The sequence below is a fragment of the Erinaceus europaeus genome, chromosome 2 (assembly GCF_950295315.1).
Source record: "Erinaceus europaeus chromosome 2, mEriEur2.1, whole genome shotgun sequence".
Lineage (NCBI taxonomy): Eukaryota > Metazoa > Chordata > Mammalia > Eulipotyphla > Erinaceidae > Erinaceus > Erinaceus europaeus.
Window position 1 is genome coordinate 22,178,619 of NC_080163.1, and position 22,719 is coordinate 22,201,337.

Below are 22,719 nucleotides of genomic sequence, written 5' to 3' on the forward strand. Positions count from 1 at the left end.
CAGGCCCTTTGAAATATAACTAAAATATGCCTACTAGCTATCTACAAAATGGAGGACCCCCCAACACTTCATCTGCACTATTCCAGCCTTTAGGTCCATCATAGGTCAACAATTTGTTTGGATTTGTATATTAACAATTTGTTTGGATTTGTATCTTCCACCAGGTTCTGGATGCTAGCAGGATGCGACCAGACTTCCCTGGACAGACAACCCCACCAATGTGCCTTGGAGCTCTGTGTCCCCAGAGCCCTTCCCCACTAGGGAAACAGAGAGACAGGCTGGGAGTATGGACCGACCTCTCAACACCCATGTTCAGCGGGGAAGCAATTACAGAAGCAAGACCTTCAAACTTCTGCATCCCACAAGGATCTTGGGTCCATACTCCCAGAGTGTTAAAGATTAGAAAAACTATCAGTGGAGGGCTTTGTATATGGAGGTCTGGTTGTGGGAAATGTGTGAAGCTGTACCCTTCTTAACCCATGGTTTTGCCAATGTTTCCTTTTTATAAATAAAAAATTAAGAAAATCTCCCACTATTATTGTACTACTATTGATGTATTTTTGTAGTTCTTTCACTAGACGTTTCATGTATTTAGATGCTCCCTCACTGGGTGAATAGATGTTAATAACTGTTAAATCTTCTTGGTTCATTGATCCTCTAATCATTATGTAATGGCCTTACCTATCTTTTATTACTTTATTTAATTTAAAGTCTATTGTGTCAGAGATGAGAATGGCTGTTCCTGCCTTGTTTTGTGGTCCATTAGCCTGTAGGATAGTTTTCCATCCTTTCACTTTAAGCCTGTGTTTGTCTTGTTGGGTCAGATGGGATTCTTGCAAGCTGCATATGATTGGGTTGTGTTTTATGATCCATCCTCCCACTCTTTTAATGTCTTTTAATGGGTGAATTTAAGCCATTGACACTTATTGATATTATGGATTTAATGTATTGCAGTGCTACTATTCTACAATTTTTTATTTGCTCTATTATATGCAAGTATTATGGTGATGCTCTTGCTTATAAGAGATATTTTAGAACCTCTTTCAGGGCAGGCTTGGTGATGGTTGCCTCCTTTAACTGTTGTCTGTCTGAGAAGGTTTAAATCCCTCCATCTAGTTTTAATGAAAGTCTAGAAGGATATATTATCCTTGGTTGAAACCCTTTTAATTCAGGGCTTGATAGATATCTTGCCATTCTCTTCTGGCTTTTAGAGTTTGAGTGGAGAAGTCTGCTGGTAATCTTATGGGTTTTCCCCTGTATGTGACTTTTTGTTTTTCTCTTGCAGCCTTTAGTATCCTTTCTTTGCCCTTACTTCTTTTCATTGTAACTGTGATGTGTCCTGGTGTCTTCAGGTCTGGGTTGATTCTGTTTGGAACTCTTTGGGCATCTGGAATCTTAATGTCCTTTCTGTTGTTTAGGTCTGGGAAATTTTCTTTTATTATTTTGTCTAGAATATTTACTTCCCCTTCCTCTCTTCCTTTGGCAGGCCAATGATACAAATGTTACTTCTTTTGAGATCACCCCATATGTCTCTGTTGTTGTTTTCAGTGTCTCTCAATCTCTTTTTGAGCTCTTTTACTTCTTTCTTAGTTTACTCTAGCTCACCCTCTGTCTTGCTAATTCTGTTTTCTTCTTCTGTTATCCTACTTTCCTTTCCCTTAGCTTCTTTCTTCAGTTCAGTTATAGTATTAGCTTGCTCTGCTAATTGACCTTTTTGGTCAATTATTTCAGCTTTAAGTTTCCTAGTTACCTTGAGATAGATTGTGTTTTCCTTGAGGGTCTTATGTGTTGTTTCCCTAATTGTGATAGCCCTTTACTCCATAGTTGACTTCATTTCTGTTATTACTAGGTTTATTATTGCTTGCATACTTTTATTATCTATGATTATTTCTGACTGATTTGGAATTTCTTCTGGGCTCATGTCTTGATTTGTTGTGGCAGCAGTTTTATTTGCTCTTGATTTAACTATTTTCTTTTTATTGATATGTTTTTATTTTTCTGTTCTGTCATTCTTCAGTTGCTGTGTTTTGAGTGCAAGCCATGCTATATTAAGTAACTTTATGACAAATGTAGTCACTCAACCTCAGAAATTACAACAATAGTAACTTAAGCAAGGATTGATGCAGTTCAACCAACACCAGTTAGCTAACCAACACCTCCAGTCCAAGAAAAAATAGCAACTAAATCCAAAGGAAAAAGAAAGAGAAAGAAAAAAAGGGAATGCAAGAATAGACAATTATGCAAATCTACTGCCCACTGTAAATATGTAAATTCTAGGTATAGCAAGAGAAGAAAGGGAAGTAGAGAAGAGAGACACACACAGAGAGAGAGAGTCCACTCTGAGTCAGATGTATTCTCCCAAATAATTCACAAATGAGTATCAGTGAATTCAGGCATCAAAAGAAGGATGAAGGAAGAAAAGAAGACAAAACAACAACAACAAAAAGAGCAGTGAAAGGAAAGATGCATATGTATGTGTATGTATATGTATATGTATTTCTAATTATCTAGGAGGAGGGAGAAAGGAGAGTGGAGGGAAGAAGTAGAAACAAGTTCTTCTCACACTGGAAAGGACACCCAGTCACCTAGCAATGGAGAAAACAACAACAGTTAATTTTGGTCAACCTGAAGAAGGAGAGGGCAAAAGGGACACATGTATATAATTATAGTAATAATAAAATAGAATAGAGTAAAAGAGCCTAACAGTAAATCTGCAGCTTGGACTGCTCTGCGCTGGCTGCAGGCAGCCTGAGCAAAGACAGCCAATTATAAGAAGAATCCAAAATCCTCCAGGTAGTCTTTCCCAGGCAGGGGTGAGTCTCTGATTGGTCAGGTATTTTGTCACTCAAATAGAGCTCCAGTCACTTAAAAAAGAGAGAGAGAGAGAGAAGGAAAACAAAAAGGAAAAGGTTTGGAAGGACACACCTGGTGAGTCAGGAATCTTGGTAAAGAAAATAGCTCAGAGCAGAACCTGCTAGGAGCAGCTGTCCAGTCCCTGGGTGCTAGTTCTGGGGTGGGGGGGAGGGTGAGCTTCAGAAATAACTAAAAGATTTCCCCTTTTTTTTTTTTTTTTTACCTTGGCCTCTGTTTTCTAACCCAAGAGTGGTGTTACCCTTAGAACCCCTTATTCACCCTCCTGCTGATGGCCCAGTGTCCTACCCTATCCAGAGAATCCCCGGTCACAAGCTGCTGCTTGTTGGAGCTCATGCCAGCTGCTGCTTGCAAGCTGTCATCTTGCCTTCGCCCCCCTCTTTTCCTTATTGATTTAATAACGATCATTTAGATTTTTTTTTTAAAACTTATACAGCCTCTTATAAAGAGGCTTTTATTTATTTATTTTTTAACTTTTTTTCCTGTATTGGGGGATTAATATTTTACATTCAACATTAAATGCAATAGTTTGCATATGCATAACATTTCTCAGTTTTCCACATAACAATACAACCCCCACTAGGTCTTCTGTCATCCTTTCCCAGGACCTGACCTCTCCCCCCCACACCCCTACCCACCGCAGAGTCTCTTACTTTGGTGCAATACACCAACTCCAGTCCACGTTCTGCTTAGTGTTTTCTCTTCTGATCTTGTTTTTCAACTTCTGCCTGTGAGTGAGATCATCTGATCATTTGGGATTTTCAAAAGCCAAGGCTTTGCTTTTGTATATCTACTTTTCTTGAATACAGAAGGGAAAGAGTGAACTAAGTAGAGAAAAGGGGAAAAAAAAGCAACACATCACCATCTCATAATAATCTATCACCTTGGAACAGGGTAGAGGTTCCACTAGGAAAACAAAAGGAACCGTTTTTTAAGAATGGCTTGGTGCACTTGCAGAGACTGTGTCTGCTGTAGGCCCACAGAATGTTATGATGTCATCACTGAGGTCCGGAGAATCCTGTCATGGGACTGGTGACCTTTGAACCTTAACAGCCCTGCACTCTAGTGAGCACTGGGCAGTGCTGCTGGTTGACTAAGCTGGTCTGAGTTCTCCAGCCATCTGGGAAAGTTCACTGTTTCGCTTTGTATTAAATCAACTCTGTGGATATTCTGAGAACAAAGAAACATCACTGTGTAGCAAAAGGAGAGCTGGACACAGGTCTCTTCTGAGAGTCTCTGCTGGCTGTTACTTTATGAAACGACGACAAAAGAGGAAACATCTAGAAAATGAAGAGTCCCAGGACAGTGCTGAGAAGGGAGGAGGTATGTTCTAGGTGACATGTCTGGAGTCCAAGTGTTTCTGGACAGCCCAAGGTTCTTCCAGAAAGGAGGGACAGAGGAGAAGGAGCCACCCGTGACTCAGGCCGGGAGTGAGGAGTCTGATTTCAATATGTGCAAATCCACCCCTAAGGTCCTCAGGGTATGATACAGTACAGAAGTCCAGCTGCTCCTGACTGAAGAGAGACTAGCCCTGATGTTGGAGGCCTTCTCTTCCAAGGATACTTTTGACAGGAACTCTATCTGTCCACCTTGTAGCAAGCTTGGGGGTTCTGCTTGCATAGAATCTGAGGTGAAGCCCCCTTATTCACATTCCTCTTCCTTAGTTAATCTTTCCCTGGTGTTATTGGCTGAGGATGTGAAAGGCACTATCAAACTGTTCCTTTACCAAAGAGGAAAAAGAAGCCCAGTGACTTGAAGACCTCATTGTAAGGTCTCTAGAGAAGAGAAATGCCTATTCAAAAGTAAATGCAGTCTGTTTAGTGAGGGTGCCATATTGGACATTATAGAGCCTTTATTCCCTGGTCAGGAAAAACATTCCAGTTGATCCATGAGAGTTTGTGAATACACAGGTGTGGGTTTCCTGGAGGAGATCAAAGGAAGGAAAGGGTACAGGGGAGGGTGAGAAATGACAGGGTCATCTGGGGAGAAGCTAGCTTTTTTTTTTTCTCCCACCAGAGTTATATCTGGGACTCAAAACCTACGTAAGCAGATTTATTATATTTTTAAAAATATTTATTCATTGTATAAAGCCAGCCAGAAATAGAGAAGGTAGATTGAGGTAGAGAAGGAGAGATATAGAGAGATACCTGCAGCATTGCTGCTTCACCTTTTGCAAATCTTTCCCCCTGAAGGTGGGGATGGGGGCTTGAACCTGGGTTCTTTGGGACTGTAGCATGTGCACTCAACAAGGTCAACCAACATTCTGTCTCCTATTTTTTTCATTTCTTCTTTTCCCTCTCCTCCTCTTCCTCCTTCTTCTTCAATAGAGAGTGGTAGTGAGGGAGAGAGAGAGAGAGAGACAGATTTGTGAAACTGCCCAATGCAGATCCTTTCATGTGGTGGCTGGGTTTTTGAACCCAGGTCCTTGCTCATAGTAAAGTGCGCACTCTCCTGGGTGAGTTATTTCTCGATCTCTGTTTAGCTTTACTTTTGTGTACATACACACATACTGCCAGCTGTCTTACTGTATGCTTAGTGGCTATCTTTTCCTCCTAGAATGTTCAGCCTTATCAAAGCCTGTAGCAGTGTAATAGTGCCTCCTACAGGGTCTTCACAGACCTGGCTACAGTTCTACCCTACTTACCACACTTTGATCTGTGGGGACCAAAGACCTGACTAATATAAAGGGCACATTCATACTTCAGACTCTCTCACAGTCTCCACTCAGGTCTTTATTATTTTAAATTTTAATTAGTTAGTTAACAATGATTAATAAGACTGTAAGATGACAGGTGTATAATTCTACCAGAATTCTGTGTCCCATAATCTCCACTGGAAGCTTCCCTATTCTTTTCTTAAAATTGATTTAATTATGAACGACATGCCTATCAGATAAGAGAGGTACAACTCCACACAATTCCCACCACCAGAACTCTGTATTCCATCCCCTCCATTGTATAATTTCCTATTCTTTTTTTTTTTTTAATTTCCTATTCTTTATGCAACCAGGATCATTATGGGGTGTAGAAGGTGGAAGCTCTGGCTTCTGTAATTGTTTCTCTCCTGCACATGGGCACTGGCAGGTTGATTCATACCCCCAGCCTGTTTCTGTCTTTCCCTAGTGGGGCAGAGCTCTTGACAGGTAGAGTTCCAGGGCATATTGGTGTGGTCATCTGCCCAGGGAAGTCACACTGGTGTCATGGTAGCATCTCCAGCTTGGTGGTTAAAAGGTAGTAAGATATAAAGCAGAACAAACTATTAATAAGACATTAATGAATGAAATACTTATTGCAATTAAATCATGACAGTTCTACCAGAAGTTCAGCCATAAGCTCTGGGTAGCCACTGAACCTGGCAGATGTCAGACAGTAAAATATTTGTTGGATGGATGAATGACACACAAACATGCACACTTAACCATATCTCTGAGGCTTTTCTACCTTCTTCAGGAATCTCGAAATCACAAGAGGATACTTCTCAGCTCGGCTCCATTGGGGCAGCCAAAGGCTGGGGCCTTGGGGTAAGGGAAGTCTCCTCTGCCTCTGAATACTTCTCCTGTGTTTCTTCTCCTCGGAAGTTCATCCTTAGTGGTAAGGCATTCAGACTCTCTGGATAGAAGACTCTTTGATGTTCCTTGGGCTTGGGCCAGGAGGCTGGGAGGAAACCAGAGCCATTGGATATGAAGATGGCTCTGTGGAAGAGACTGGGAAGGAGAGCAGAGCCTAGGAGAATGTGGATGTGACTCACTGTGAAGTGTCTCAGTGTCATATATCAGTCAGTGGTGGAGAAGTTAAGGTACAAAATCCAGAAAGAGTTTAAACTTCAGGGTGGAAGGCAAAGGGACCAGATTAGGCCCTTCTGGAGGAATTCTCTGCTTTTACTTTGATTCTCACAGGTCCTAGAACAAGACCACCCAACACAGGCCCACTCACCTCCCACATTCAAACACACTCCATACAGACCCATTACACACACACACACACACACACACACACACACACACACACACACGCACTTATTCCTCAAATACAGGACCCACAGTGCTTTTCTCACACACCACAGTCCATACACTATAGGAACACATCAGTCATATCCTCCTCATAGCACCCCCCCAACACCTAACACTTAAAATATCACACTTCAAAATACAGACATCCTTCCATTGTGTGTGTGTGTGTGTGTGTGTGTGTGTGTGTGCCTTGTGCCTCACACCAGTGGGATTTCAATACTCTAGGCCACATTTTCATTCAGATAGAGACAAAGAAGGGGAGAGACCCCACAGCACTGGAACTTCCTCCCTTGCTATAGCATCCCTCACGTGGTGCTGGGGCTTGAATCTAGGCCTTGTGCAAAGCCTGTGCCCTACCCAGTGAGCTATCTCTCTGACCCCCTCCAGTATTATTGTTGAGCACAGGAATAATGGACTGCCTTAAACCACAGCCTCTCTTCCCATCCCACTACTCAGATGTGTCCCCTCAGCTTTCATCGTGCTCCCACCCTGCATGTTCTTATGTTTCTACTTTCCTTCCTCAGGGATCCACAGATTACATCGAGACAGCCCTCAGCCTAGACCTTCCTTATCCCAGGTTCAGGAAAAGGGGCCAACCGTGCCTGCCTCCCACCCAATCTCCTTCCTGTCCCCTTCATCCTATAAGACATGTGTGTCCTCTGTGTATGTCAACAAAGAGGAGAAGGGCATGCGCATATACTACATGAAAGTCCAAATGAGGAAGGGGGTGGCTGTCTCCTGGGAGACAGAGGAGACCTCAGTGTCATTAGACAAGCAGCCCAGGAGGACGGAGGAAGCCAGCCTTCCTGAGGACGTGGGGGTAGGTACACCCCCCTCTGATGTGTCCACCAGAAACCTGCTGTCCGACAGCGAGCCCAGCGGGGAGGAGAAAGAGCAGGAGGAAAGGGCAGAGTCAGACAGCCCACCAGGGTCGCCGGAAGTGGAGGAGAGGCCCAGGGCCAAGACCCCGGACTGGCTGGTGACCATGGAGCTGGGCTTCAGGTGCATGGCCTGCTGCCGGGTCTTCTCCAGCTTGGAGGTCCTCCAAGAGCACGTGCAGCACGGGCTCAGGGAGGGCTTCAGCTGCCAAGTGTTTCACCTCACCATGGCCAGGCTGACAGGCGGCAGGGAGTCACAGAGCACTCAGGAGGAGGAGGAGGAGGAAGAGGAAGGTGAAGTGGAGGAGGAGGAGGACAAACAGGAGAAGGAACAGGACAAAGAGAAGCCGGAAGACAAGAAGGCCCAGGAGGAACAGCCCACCAGGGAGAACGGTGGCATGAGGAGACCCTTGAGCCAATGTCCAGGCTGTGTGTTTCATTCTCCAAAGGACAGGAAGTGAGCAGGGGCTGGGGCCATGGAGGGACTGTGCCATCTCCAAGCCAGGACTGTCTCTCCAGCTCAGGCTCATACCTTCAGAGGGGAGAGTTGGGGGCTTTGCCAGCTCAGGGAACAGCCTAAAAGTGGGAGGGGGAGATAATTGGTTCCCTTACTACCCCTCTCCATTTCTTTTTTAATAGAGATGGAGAGATATATAAGGGGAAGAGAGCAAGAGAGAGAGGGAGAGAGATACATGCAGAACTGCTCCATCACTTGTGAAGCTTTTCCCTTGCAGGTAGGGATTGGGGACGTGGACCTCCAGTAATGTGTGTGCTCTCCTGGGTGCACCACTGTCTGTCCCTTGTTTATTTATTTTTTTAACCTGTGCATTTATTATTGTTTTTACTTTTTCCATATCACTTCATCATTGGGGGGAGTTAATGGTTCATAGTACAGTAATTGACACATGGTTATAATCTCCCTGTAATAGGTGTCTAAAAAACTCTCGTTCCCAATTTAGGCCATCTTCCACCATTGTGCACCAGTGCTCCAACACCCTCTCCACTCCCTTCATCCCCTTCTTTCCTCAGAGTCCTTTGCTTTGGTGCATTGCACCAAGCCTAGTCCAAGTTTCACTTTTTTTTTTTCCTGTCCTTGTTTCTTAAGTTCCACCTATAAGTGAGATCATCTGGTATCCATCTTCTGGTTTTGGCTTGTCTCACTTACCATGTCTCCTTCAACTTCCATCCAAGATGAGGCAAAGGAGATGAACTTTTTATCATCCAGTAACATTCCATTGTGCATACATACCACTACTTTCTTAGTCACTTATCTGTTGTTGGGCATTTAGGTTGCTTCCAGGTTTGGGCTGTTGCAAACTGTGCTTCCATGAACATGGGGTGTTAGCTATGCATTCAATCAACTTGTGACTTTAAATGGGATTCTCTCCTGAGCTTTGCAGCTCTCATGGACAGCTCTGAGAATTTCCAAGGGCCATCAACATACTTCCTCTTTAATAAAGCAATTTCTCTGTTTTGGTTCTACACAATAGCTGAGATTCCTGGGTCGGAAGCTCCTGGTATGGCCATCTCTTGGCAGAGCAAGGTAAGACCTGGGGCTGGGATGGTCTGAGGCTCCTTCATGAGGTCTAAGAGTACTAAGGGAAGGGGCCATAGGGCTATACTAATCTACCTGATGGCTTTACATCAATTCAGGCATTTCCAGCACTTTGGACAGTTGACTTTCATTTACTTAAAGGAGAAAGGGGAGAGTTTGGCTTGGGAATTTTCTCAGTGTCTCCATGGTTAGCCTCAACTCTAGGGGGAAGTACTATGATGTACTATGACATAGTACTAGGAAGTCAGGCATTCTTCTAGGCAAAAAGAAAAAAAAATCCCCCAGCTCCAAGGGCCAAGGGTGGTTTGAGTGGAGCAGTTGCATCTTGAAAGCTTTGAACCTGAGCCAGAATCACTCCCTACTGTACAGGCACATTCAGCTAAGAGAAGGAAAAGTGGAGAGGGCACAACATGGTAATGAGATCCCAGGAGATCTGGTGGTGTTCCTAATCCTCCACTTTGTGCTTTATCTGGAAACAAATTCACTGTGGTATGCATTACTCAGAGATATAAGACAAGGGAGCGGGACTGAGTGTTGGCTGAGGACACACATTACCATGCACAAGGAATAGGGTTAAAGTCTCCAGTTCCCACCTGCAAAGAGAAAGCTTCAGGAGTGGTGAAGCAGTGTTGCAGGTGTCTCTCTTTCTCTCTCCATCCATGTATCTCCTTCTCTCTATTTCTGTCTCTCCTTCTTCCCCCCTCCCCTCTTTTGCCATCAGGGTTATTTCTGGGACTTGGTGCCAGAAAGACAAATTCACTGCTTCTGGCAGGATTATTTCCAATTGTTTTCTTTCTATTTTATTTGACAGGACACAGAGAGAATTGGGAGAGGAGGAGATATAGAGATGTAGAGAGAAAGACAGACAACTGCAGACCTGCTTCACTGCTTGTGAAGAATCCCCCCCCCCCCAAGGTGGGGAGCTAGAGCTCAAACCTGTATCCTTGTACATGGTGACATGTGTGATTAACTAAGTGAACCATCACCTGGTCCCCTCAATTTCTATCTCTATCCAATAAAATAAACAAATAGTAATAATAACAAAAGACAAGAGAGAAGAGAAATTGACCATCAGTACTCAGGTGATTTCTTATGTCTTCTTTTCTGCCTTTCTTATTTCTTCAATTCTAGGAAGAAGAAGGACTATGGAGATAGTATCAGACATAGTGCCAGTAGTGTGAAGTATGCTGAGGGGATCCGTATTCATTCAAACATGTACATCATATGCAATAAAGGCTAGTTTCCAAACCTTTCCTGCATATATTCTTCAGTTAAGTTTTCCTTCCTTCCTTCTTTCCTTTCTTCCTTCCTTCCTCCCTCCTTTCTTTTCTTTCTTTCTTTCTTTCTTCCATCTATCTACCATCTATCTATCTATCTATCTATCTATCTATCTATCTATCTATCTATCTATCTATCATCTATCTATCTATCATCTATCTATATCTTTGTATCATCTATCTATCCACCATCCACCCAGATCTGTATCTCTAGTAGTTTGTGCAGAAGTTTCACTTAAGGACCAGAGATTTCCATCAGCCTTTTCCAGAAGCAGCAATAACCAAGTTCCTGTGCGAAAGGTTCTCAAGAATGGCTGTCACATTTCCTACAGCATCTAGTGAGTTCAGATGAAAACATTTTGGAGTCAGCAGGTACTATGGAGACCAAGCACAATGAATAGATGATGATAAAAAGCACTCAGAATGGCTTCTCCTTCCTGAAAGAGGGACTGTTAGTTGTGGCTTCACAAGGAAACACCAAGGCAGAGCACTTTTCCCACTGTGGCAGCTAACTATGGAATGGGTCTCTCCTTGATGATGTGACTTCGCTACAACAAAGGCTACCTGATCTTAATCAGGGGTTTGGTTAGGAGTCTGCTGTATTAGGACTTTGAGCCAATGAACTCTGATATTTTTATTTTTTTAAAATTTTCACACTAATATTGTAAATTCTATATGGGTTCTTCTAGCCTCTCAGGTGTTTGACCCTATCATCTCTGCAGTTCATTCCCATTCCACTCTTCTACCCATGGGGGACGAAGCCTTCTAGGAGGTCCTAGAGACTCCTTTCCATTTCTGAGGTTGTCCTTGGTCCTAAATGAGACTAGATCAGAAGAGGGTGAGGAAGGTCATATACGTTCTTATTCTGAATGAGGGGAAAGGACAAAGTAAGCCTTGGAAGGACTGATGGAATTAACAGGACACAGTTTGAAGCTCAGAGATTTTTGTCATAACAAGGCTTAATTCCAAAGTCCTGTGGATCTTTTTTTTTTTTTTTTTTTTAAGCTCTGTAAAGAGTAATCCATGGAGCTTTATTGAATCAAAAATACATCCAGTGACCTAGTGGTATCAATATTCTGTCAGAGACCTCAGTAAATGTTCACTGACTGTTCTCTTTTTGTTCCTCCTTGGGTGGTGGGGATGTTAGGTGAGGACTGTGTCAGCTCTCTGGGGTAGAGAGTAAAGGACTGCTACTGACACATTTCTGTGCCTTTCTCCCTCCTTCCCTTTCGAGAGTCTTTCCCATTGTTTTTGAGGCCAGTATTTTCTAGTTCTTGCTTTTCTGACTCACTCTAGTTCACGGTTTACATCTTTTATGCTGTTTACATCTTTCCTGCTAAAGCAGAGACAGATCAAGTCATTTGGTGAACTCTCTCTCAGGGGATAAAACCATTTGCATTTTGTCCTCCAGTTTCATCAAAAAGAGATGTAAAAATATTTTTTTAGTTGTAGGGTGAGACCTCTGCCACAGCTCTGTCACAGGGTGGAGAGCTGTGAACTGGTTTCTGTTTGTCTCCACCTTGAGGGAGGTCATTGAGTACACTCTCTCTTCACCAGGACAAACCTTTCCACACCAAGTTTTCAGCTGTCAACAGAGGCAGACACAGGTCTCAGAATTTTACTTGATGTATGAGTATGTGTTTTGCTATGAGATATTTCTAAGGCATGGGAAGTTTATTTGCTTTTGATAATAAAATAAGTACCTGTGTACCCACCTTCCAGTTTTGTTAAGCCTTTATACTTTGCCATGCATTCTCCCTATGACTTTAAAGTAAACTTGACAACTGTTATGGTATAGCACTTGGGCTCACAATAGGAATTTGGACACAATTAGCATAGTGATTTAACTTCCAGGCAGCCAGAAGTCTGCCCCTGCATGGCTACTTCTCCCGGGAATTGAACTTGTCTAACTTGTCTAGCCAGTAAACTTAGCTTATAAAACTCTCCTCTATGGCCATAATGAGTAACTTGTATCTCTCTCTGCCGGTAATTGCCTACCTAGCTGTACCTAAAATATAGCATTCCATACCGCTGTACCACCAGGTAATAAACTTTGATTGTTTTAAACCAGCACCCAGCCATGCTCCCACAAAGTCTTTTTATTTTTTATTACAGTAGACTACAAATATAATCTCAGTCCCCTGTTCCATTATTGCCTTACCTATCCTGAATTTGTGATTTATTACTTCTACAGAGGTTTGGTACTACTATTACACACACACACTCTCTGAGTATTTACAAAAAATTTTACACATAATATTTTCCTTTTTAAAAAATTAATTATTTTCGTTCAAGTGTCATTGCATTATGCCACTATATAGAATCCACATGTGTGTCATTGGCATAATATCTTATTTCATGTATTACTTTGAAACTTATTTTTGTTATTCAAAATGACATCTTTAAGAGTACCATTTAAAAATCATTAACCCTCCAGTAAAATGAAGCAAAAAAAAAAGTACCAGTTCTATACATGTATCCATAGTTTTTTATTTTTTTTGTTTTCACTATTGTAATATTATTCTTTTTACAAAGATTCCAGCTTGAAATTATTTTTGCTTTCATAAAAATGCTGGTCGTGACCACATTTCCTTTACTGTAAAGAAATTGAGTCTGACTCTATAGTATGTGTGCCCTTTTGTTGATGGGCCAAAATATATGGATTGAATTTTTTATTTTTACAGGTTATTGTGACATGTTTTCTTTTACTTATTCATTTTTCTCCTTATCTTGTTCTTCAGTAATGATTACTGATTTTCTCTACAAATGTACTGAGCTTTTATATTTCATGCTATCTTAAACTATAACTGTTATAGTGAATGGAATTTTTTTATTTATTGTTTTGAAATTTATTATTATTACTACATATTTAAATCTGTGGTCTTATGTCAGGTAACCTTACTGAAAAATTTAAGGTGTAATAATTACTCTACAATGTTCTGCATTTTATCCCTCCCTATATGCAGCAATATCAAATACAGGGAACAACTAAGTTTAATATATATATTAAATTTATATATATATAACTTAATTAAGATATATATATATATATATATATATATATATGTGTGTGTATGTGCATACTATTGGTGGGTTAAAGGTTTCCAGTACATTTGTTGGCACAAACATACACTTATTTCCCTATGATAGGTGGCTAGGTGTCTGCAGGAAAAAAAATAAAATTTTCACTTTTATAAATATTAAAAAATTTGCTTTCATTTTTAAGTAAAATAGGTTATTTTTAAGAGCCACAACAGCTATTGTAATATTCTTTAATTTGCAAATAATTTTGAAGTTGCTAAAATTTCATCATGACCTAATGCATAGTCAATATAAAAATGCTTCACGTTTTTGAAAAAAAAAAATCATGTTCTCAGATACAAGTTTATATGCATATTTGCTAATCAACCTTGTTTATTTTATTTAAAAAATGTTCATCCTGGGGAGTTGGGTGGTAGCACAGCGGGTTAAGCGCATGTGGCGCAAAGTGCAAGGACAGGCTTAAGAATCCTGATTGGAGCCCCAAGCTTCCCACTTGCAGGGGAGTCGCTTCACAAACAGTGAAGCAGGTCTGCAGGTGTCTATCTTTTTCTTCCCCCTCTGTCTTCCCCTCCTCTCTCCATTTCTCTCTGTCCTATCCAACAACAAAAATAGCTACAACAACAACAATAAAAAAAAGGAGACATTAACCAAACCATAGGATAAGAGGGTCACAACTCCACACAGTTCCCACCACCAGACCTCCATATCCCATTCCCTCCCCTGATGGCTTTCCTATCCTTTATCCCTCTGGGAGTACGGACCCAAGGTCATTGTGGGATGCAGAAGGTGGAAAAATCTGGCTTCTGTAATTGCTTCCCCGCTGAACGTGGGCTTTGACCTCAGGCTGACTTTTTCAGATGGAAATAGAGAGCTAGAGATGCAGAGGCAGGGTGGAGCAGGCAGTGGTGCACCTGGTTAAGCTCACACACTACACTGTGCAAAGACTTGGGTTCAAGCCTCTGGTTCCCCCCTGCAGAGGGAAAGCTTCATGGGTAATGAAACAGGTCTGTAGGTGTCAGTCTCTTTCCATCTCTATTTCTCCCTCCCTTCCAATTTCTCTGTCTCTAATAATAAATAAATAAAACCTGAAAGAAAGAGAGAAAAACAGAGAGAGTGTGTGAAAGAAGGAGAAAAAGTCAGCAATTGAGAGGGAGATAAAGAGAAAATAAAGCACACAGTTCTGAAACTTTCTTTTTTTTTTAATTTATTTTTTATTTAAGAAAGGATAAATTAACACAACCATAGGGTAGGAGGGGTACAACTCCACACAATTCCCACCACCCAATCTCCATATCCCACCCCCTCCCCTGATAGCTTTCCCATTCTCTATCCCTCTGGGAGTATGGACCCAGGGTCATTGAGGGTTGCAGAAGGTGGAAGGTCTGGCTTCTGTAATTGCTTCCTCGCTGAACATGGGCGTTGACTGGTCGGTCCATACTCCCAGTCTGCCTCTCTCTTTCCTTAGTAGGGTGGGGCTTTGGGGAAGCGGAGCTCCAGGCCACATTGGTGGTGTCTTCAGTCCAGGGAAGCCTGGCCGGCATCCTGATGGCATCTGGAACCTGGTGACTGAAAAGAGAGTTAACATACAAAGCCAAATAAATTGTTGAGCAATCATGGACCCAAAGCTTGGAATAGTGGAGAGGAAGTGTTAGGGAGGTACTCACTGCAAACTCTAGTGTACTTCTGCTTTCAGGTATATATTTTGCAGTAGTTTATGGATACGTGTGAACATATGCTGTCTCTCACAGAACCTGGTCTATATCTAGGTTTTGGGACTTCGTTAGAAAGTGATCCACCTGGGATGGAATTAGAGAATACTATGAAAGGAAAGGTCTTACCCAGGTAATGACGCTGAAGGGTTGTCATTCTACACGTGAAGTCTCTGGACACATCCTGAGCTGAAGCATGTTGAAGTGGAAATTGTTGCATTGATTAGGTTGCTATCGGCAGATGCAATATTATTTGATATGGATTGGGAGAGGCATGCGGGAAAGTGGGCCCTATCCTAAGGTTCCAGGACTGGGGGAAATATAGGCTCTATAGTGGAGATGTGAGGTTCCTGCTGTTTTAGGGTTCAAAAAGACAATGGATAGTTAATGTTATGATCACATTATTTGGTAATTGGGTTAACTTTGAAAAGTCCTTTTATTAGGGTTTGCTGTATAGTACCCAGTATCTTATATAGCTGTGCCACTGAAACTTTCTTATTTGAGTGCAAGAAGACACAAACCTGGGTCCCTCACAAGGCGAAGCACATTCCAAGAAGGCTATAATATTTTGCTGGCTCAGTAAATGCCTTTCACAGATGAAGCAAACTTTGTTGTCATGTTCACAAAAGTCTTTCCTTTTTGCTTTTAATGTTCCAAAATGGGAGTTTCTTTCTCTTTCTTTCTTTCTTTCTTTCTTTCTTTCTTTCTTTCTTTCCTTCTTTCTTTCTTTTTTCCTTCCTTCCTTCCTTCCTTCTTTCTTTTCTCCCACCTCCCCCCTCTGTCTCTCTCTCCTTCTCCCTTATTTCTGTTGGCTTTTTGAGTTCCTCAAGCCAGACAATCTCTGAGTGCCTCATCAACTGAAGGAGAAATGTCCAGGGTCAAGGATAAATAATTAAAAATCAGTTACTAGTTTTAAGATTTAGAAGTAGTTAGGAAAATTCTCTTTTTAGCCAACTCAAATGATATCAAAGTTTTCACTATAAAAATGTAGAGTGAAAGACATCACCATACTACCCCATCCCAAAGTTATTTCTTTCTTTATAGATTTGATTATTAGTTTCTTGTTTTTAAGACCTTTGATTCATGCATTTTATATATGCATGATGTTTCATATATGACATATTTATGTATATTAAACTTCATAGAGGTTTTTGATGACTGAAAAATTAAATCAAATTATCTATTCTAAAATGAGTACTTTGGCATCTTTTTGTTATGAAGTAGCTTAAATATGCCTGGATATAAAACTAGGCATAAGCTTCTTATATAACTATATAAGCTCCTTACATAACAACTGTAAGACAGTCACACATTTTAAAGAGTAAATTCAGGCAAAACTACAATCAGTGAAATTCAAATTAACATTAATTTATCATGACCGATATTAAAAGTTAATGTTTTGATTGAAGGTCTGTATAATTCCTTCTATGTAGATACTTATGAATCTTTAATAATGAATAATCACACTGTTTAGGCAAATGTGATTTGCTTCTAGTAAATAGTAATATTTTATACTGTATAATATCATAGTACCTTCTATGTTATAATCTAGCTAGTTGTTTCCTGTATTCTTCCTGCTGAGATGCCCATCTGACTATATTCTTAACTTACAGAGATTTTCAAAAGGATGTTTCCTGCAATAATCTTATGTCTTTATCTATTAAATAGATTTTATTTGGGGACTAGGCAGTGGCATACTGTGCAGAGTCAACACATTACCATGCACAAGGATTCTGGTTCACATCTCTGGTCCCCACCTAAAGGGGAAGAATCTTTATGAACAGTGAAACAGGCCTCTCTCTCTCTGTCCCTCTCTGTCTCCCTCCCTCCATCCCCCCTCTCTCTTTCTCTTCTCTATTCCTTCTTCCTTGTCAGTATCTCTATGTCTCTACAAAATGTTAAAAGATAGATCTTTCTTTTCTTTCTTCTCTTTCTTTCTCTCTTTCTTCTTTCATCATCATCATCATCTTCTTCTTCTTCTTCTTCTTCTTCTTCTTCTTCTTCTTCTTCTTCTTCTTCTTCTTCTTCTTCTTCTTCTTCTTCTTCTCCTTCTCCTCCTTCTCCTTCTCCTTCTCCTCCTCCTCCTCCTCCTCCTCCTCCTCCTCCTCCTCCTCTTCGTCCTCCTCTTCCTCGTCTTCCTCCTCCTGGTCCTCCTCATCCTTCTTCTTCTTCTTTTTGTGTCATTTTCCCACTTTATTGGATAGGACAGAGAGAAATTGAGAGGGGAAAGGGAGATAGAGAGGGGGAGAGAAAGACAGACACCTGCATGTCTGCCTTGCCACTTGTGAAGCTTTCCTTCTGCAGGTGGGGAGTCAGGGCACTCGAACCCTGATCCATGCGAAAGTTCTTTCACTTTGCACACTGAACTGAGTGTGCCACCACCTGGCCCCCGATTTTATTTTTTCTGAGTATTCAGTGGACGATATTAATGCTCAATAAACTATATTTTAAATAGTCTTCTGTTGCTTTCTGAATTATAGACTCTTTAATTCTACATCTTAATTTTTCCTCAAAATTTGAAAAGTTGTTGTGACTGTTTTATTTATGGTTAAGTGGACAACATGACAAGTTTCTCCTATTTCCCTGCTTTCTCCAAGTTACTGGACTTGACTTTGTCTTGTGAATTAGTGAAACTTGCTAATCTGCTGGTCAGGAAAGGGACCCTGGACCAAGTCATTTACCAGTTTGGACTTTTGCTTCTTTACATATAATAAAGAGACTTGCACTACTCGATTTTTAAAATGTTGTGCTTCTTTGATTCACTTTTGCTTGTTGATCTGTTCCTTGAGAAGATCATTCCTCAGGAAGTCTTATGTAGTCAACAACTGTTGAATTGCAATTATCCGTCTTTTGAATTGAGGTTGGGCAGAACTTAATCGACCATCCTCAGATTGTTAGCTAAATTAACTTTTACATATGATTTGTCCTAAGTAATATATATATATATATACAACTTATTTTAAAAAATATTTATGTATTCCCTATTTGTTGCTCTGTTTTATTGTTGTAGTTATTATTATTGTTATTGATGTCATCATTGTTGGATAGGACAGAGAGAGAAACGGAGAGAGGAGGGGAAGACAGAGGGGGAAAGAAAGACACCTGCAGACCAGCTTCACCACTTGTGAAGTGACTTCCATGCAGGTGGGGAGCTGGGGGCTTGAACTGGGATCCTTACACTGGTCCTTGCGCTTTGTGCCTGCTGTGCTACTGCCCGACTCCCAATATATATAACTTCGTAAAAATTAATTTTGAGTACTATCTTATTTTCTCTTAAAGTTTCTCTATTATCTTTATTTACTTATTGGATAGAGACAGCCAGAAATCGAGAGGGAAGGGGTTGAAGGAGAGGGTGAGAGACAGAGTGACACCTGCAGTATTGCTTCACCACTCGTAAAGCTTTCCACCTGCAAGTGGGGACTCAGGGGGTCAATTCCAGGTCTCTGTGCATTCAGACAGGTGCACCACCACCTAACCCCTTCTCTTAACTTTTCTAACTTGCTATTGTTGGTGTGAAGGAATTGCTTTTTTTCAATTTGCCAGTATCCTACTCACTTGCCTTGTGGAACTTTCTTGTTCTTATTAGTTTATTTGTGGATTCTTAAATAAGCCCTGGTGATTCTTAAATAAGCTCTGATGAAAGGTCCCTGGCGGTTCAACCTGGGACCTTTCTTGCTTGAGGCATCAAATTCTATTTGCATAATCATTGGATATTTATGTAACTGCTACTACAGTCATATTTTCTTTCAAAAATAGTTTTTAAGATTCATCAGATGATATTAGATATAAACAATGTATTTTATGGGTTACTTACATATAATGATTTTTTTAAAGCAAACCAACAATTGAGAATAGTTTATTCTTTTAAAAAATTTTTTTAATATTTAAGAAAGGATTAATTAACAAAACCATAGGGTAGGAGGGGTACAACTCCACACAATTCCCACCACCCAATCTCCATATCCAACCCCCTCCCCTGATAGCTTTCCCATTCTCTATCCCTCTGGGAGCGTGGACCCAGGGTCATTCAGGGTTGCAGAAGGTAGAAGGTCTGGCTTCTGTAATTGCTTCCCGCTGAACATGGGCGTTGACTGGTCGGTCCATACTCCCAGTCTGCCTCTCTCTTTCCCTAGTAGGGTGTGTCTCTGGGGAAGCTGAGCTCCAGGACACATTGGTGGGGTCTTCAATCCAGGGAAGCCTGGCTAGCATCCTGATGGCATCTGGAACCTGGTGATTGAAAAGAGAGTTAACATACAAAGCCAAACAAATTGTTGAGCAATCATGAACCCGAAGCTTAGAATAGTGGAGAGGAAGTGTTAGGGAGGTACTCACTGCAAACTCTAGTGTACTTCTGCTTTCGGGTATATATTTTGCAGTAGTTTATGGATACGTGTGAACATAAGCTCTCTCTCACAGAAACTGGTGTATATCTAGGTTTTGGGACTTTGTTGGAAAGTGAACCACCTGAGATGAAATTAGAGTGTACTATAAAAGGAAAGGTCTCACCCGAGTAATGAAGCTGAAGGGTTGTCATTCCACATGTGAAGTCTCTGGACACATCCTGAGCTGAAGCATGTTGAGGTGGCAATTGTTGCGTTGGTTAGGTTGTGATCCGCGGAAGCAATATTATTTGATATGGATTGGGAGAAGCATACGGGAAAGTGGGCCCTATACAATGGTTCCAGGACTGGGGGAAGTAGGGGCTCTATAGTGGAGATGTGAGGTTCCTGCTGTCTTAGGGTTCAAAAGACAATCGATAGTTAATGTTATCATCTCATTATTTGGTAATTGGGTTAACTTTGAAAAGTCCTTTTGTTATGGTTTGCTGTACAGTACCCAGTATCTTGTATATAGCTATGCTATTGGATGCTTCTAATCTACTTGGTCTAGGCTTTTGAGAGAGTCCTCATATCAAATACACAGCCTATATATTAAAAAGATTCAGTTTGTCTTTTGAGAAACTTTGAGACATACAATTGATTTCCCCCTCTCATATTAATTAACTACTGATTTATATGTCTACATTTTGCTAGGAGTGTATATAAACACCATTCCCACCACCAAAAGACTGTGACCCATCCCTCCCGCCCACTCCCACCTCCCACTGGCCCAGGAAGCTGCATATCTACCCTTCACCACAGGGCTTTCACTTTGGTGCCCTACTTACAATTTGGTCATGTCCTGCTTTTAGTTTCCCTTTCAGATCTTCTTAGTCAACTTCTGTTGATGAGTGGGATCATCCCACACTCATCTTTGTCTTTATGACTTAGCTCACTTAACATAATTCCTTCTAGCTCTGTCCAAGATGGGTCAGAGAAGGTGGGTTCATTGTTCTTGATAGCTGCATAGTATTCCATTGTGTATATATACCACAGCTTTCTCAGCCACTCATCTGTTGTTGGGCACCTGGGTTGCTTCCAGGTTTTAGCTATTATGAATTGTGCTGCTATGAACATAGGAGTACACACCTCTTTTTGGTTGGGTGTTATGGAGTCCTTGGGGTATAACCCCAGGAGAGGAATTACTGGGTCATATGGAAGGTCCATGTCTAGCCTTGTGAGAGTTCTCCACATTGCTCTCCACAGAGGCTGTACCAATTTACATTCCCACCAGCAATGTAAAAGGGTTCCTCTGTTCCCACAACCTCTCCAGCATTTGTTGCTGCTGTCCATTTGGATGTATGCCATTCTTATAGGAGTGAGGTGGTATCTTAGTGTTGTCTTAATTTGCATTTCTCTAACAATTAGTACCTAGAGCAGTTCTTCATATGTTTGTTAGCCTTTTGGATCTCCTCTGTCGTGAATGTTTTGTTCATATCCTCTGCCCATTTTTGGATGGGGTCATTTGCTTTTTTGGTGCTAAGTTTGCTGAGCTCTTTATATATTTTGGTGATTAGTTTCTTGTCTGATGTATGGCATGTGAAGATCTTCTCCCATTCTGTGAGGGGTCTCTCTGTTTGTTTAATAGTTTCTTTGGATGTGCAGAAGCTTTTCAATTTGATATAGTCCCATTGGTTTGTTTCTGCTTTGGTATTCCTTGCAATTGGGTTTGATTCATCAAAGATGTCCTTGAGGTGTAGGTGGGAAAGTGTTTTACCAAAGTTTTCCTCTAAGTATTTGATTGTTTCTGGTCTGACATCTAGGTCTTTGATCCATTTGGAGTTGATTTTTGTTTCTGGTGTTATAAAGTGGTTCAATTTCATTCTTCTGCATGTTACAACCCAGTTTTCCCAGCACCATTTATTGAAGAGAGCCACCTTCTTCCATTTAATCCTTTGGGCCTCCTTATCAAAAATTAGATGTCCATAGGTGTGGGGATTTATTTCTGGGCTTTCAATTCTGTTCCACTGGTCTGTGTGCCTTTTTTTGTTCCAGTACCATGCTGTTTTGATGATGATGGCTTTATAATATAGTTTAAGGTCTGGGAGTGTGATGCCTCCATTTCTATTTCTTTTCCTCAAGATGGTTTTGGCAATTCTAGGTGTTTTCAGGTTCCAGATAAATGATTGTAGTGTTTGTTCTATTCTCTTAAAGAAGCTTGGTGGAACTTTGATGGGTATTGCATTAAATTTGTATATGGCTCTAGGGAGAATCTTCATTTTGATGATATTTATTCTTCCAATCCATGAGCTTGGGATATCTTTCCATTTCTTGGTATCAGTTTCTATCTCCTTGAGTAGCGACTCATAGTTTTTAGTATACAAGTCTTTCACTTCTTTGGCCAACTTTATTCCTAGGTATTTGATTGATTTTGCTGAAACAGTAAATGGGAGTGATTTCTGGATGTCTTTTTCTTCAGATTTAGTGTTTGCATAAATAAATGCCACTGATTTTTGTACATTGATTTTGTAGCCTGATACCTTGCTATATTGCCTAATAACTTGCAGTAATTTTCTGCTGGATTCTTTAGGTCTTTCTATGTATACTATCATATCATCTGCAAATAGTGAGAGCTTGACTTCTTCCCTTCCAATCTGTATCCCTTTGATTTCTTTCTCTTGCCTGATTGCTATGGCAAGAACTTCCAATACTATGTTGAAGAGTAACGGTGACAGTGGACAACCCTGTCTAGTCCCCGATCTGAGGGGGAATGCTTTCAGCTTCTGTCCATTGAGTATGATGTTGGCTGTAGGTTCGCTATATATAGACTCCACTATTTTGAGGAATTTCCCATCTATTCCCATTTTTTTCTGTAGAGTTTTGAGCATGATTGGGTGTTGGATTTTGTCAAAGGCTTTCTCTGCATCTATTGAGATAATCATGTGGCTTTTGGCTTTGCTTTTATTGCTGTGGTAAATGACATTGATTGACTTATGGATGTTGAACCAATCTTGCATTCCTGGGATGAATTCCACTTGGTCACGATGAACAATCTTTTT

The 22,719-nt window shown here is 41.0% G+C and overlaps 1 protein-coding gene across 1 annotated transcript; it reads left to right on the top strand.

The window, feature by feature from the left end:
• Positions 1-3,910: 3,910 nt before the first annotated feature.
• FAM170A (family with sequence similarity 170 member A) lies at positions 3,911-10,565 on the top strand. The gene is made up of 5 exons (XM_060186386.1): positions 3,911-4,194; positions 6,321-6,461; positions 7,405-8,215; positions 9,249-9,301; positions 10,445-10,565. The coding sequence occupies exons 1-4, from the start codon at positions 4,125-4,127 to the stop codon at positions 9,250-9,252; spliced, it is 1,026 nt and encodes a 341-aa protein (XP_060042369.1). The 5' UTR covers positions 3,911-4,124; the 3' UTR covers positions 9,253-9,301; positions 10,445-10,565.
• Positions 10,566-22,719: the final 12,154 nt, after the last annotated feature.

What these genes read in the sequence shown, in the direction of transcription:
- FAM170A (XM_060186386.1), top strand. Translation starts at nt 4,125, where the DNA reads ATGAAACGACGACAAAAGAGGAAACATCTAGAAAATGAAGAGTCCCAG. An exon ending in CAGTGCTGAGAAGGGAGGAG is followed by an intron (nt 4,195 to 6,320) that starts GTATGTTCTAGG and finishes TACCTTCTTCAG; the next exon opens with GAATCTCGAAATCACAAGAG. An exon ending in TCGGAAGTTCATCCTTAGTG is followed by an intron (nt 6,462 to 7,404) that starts GTAAGGCATTCA and finishes TTCCTTCCTCAG; the next exon opens with GGATCCACAGATTACATCGA.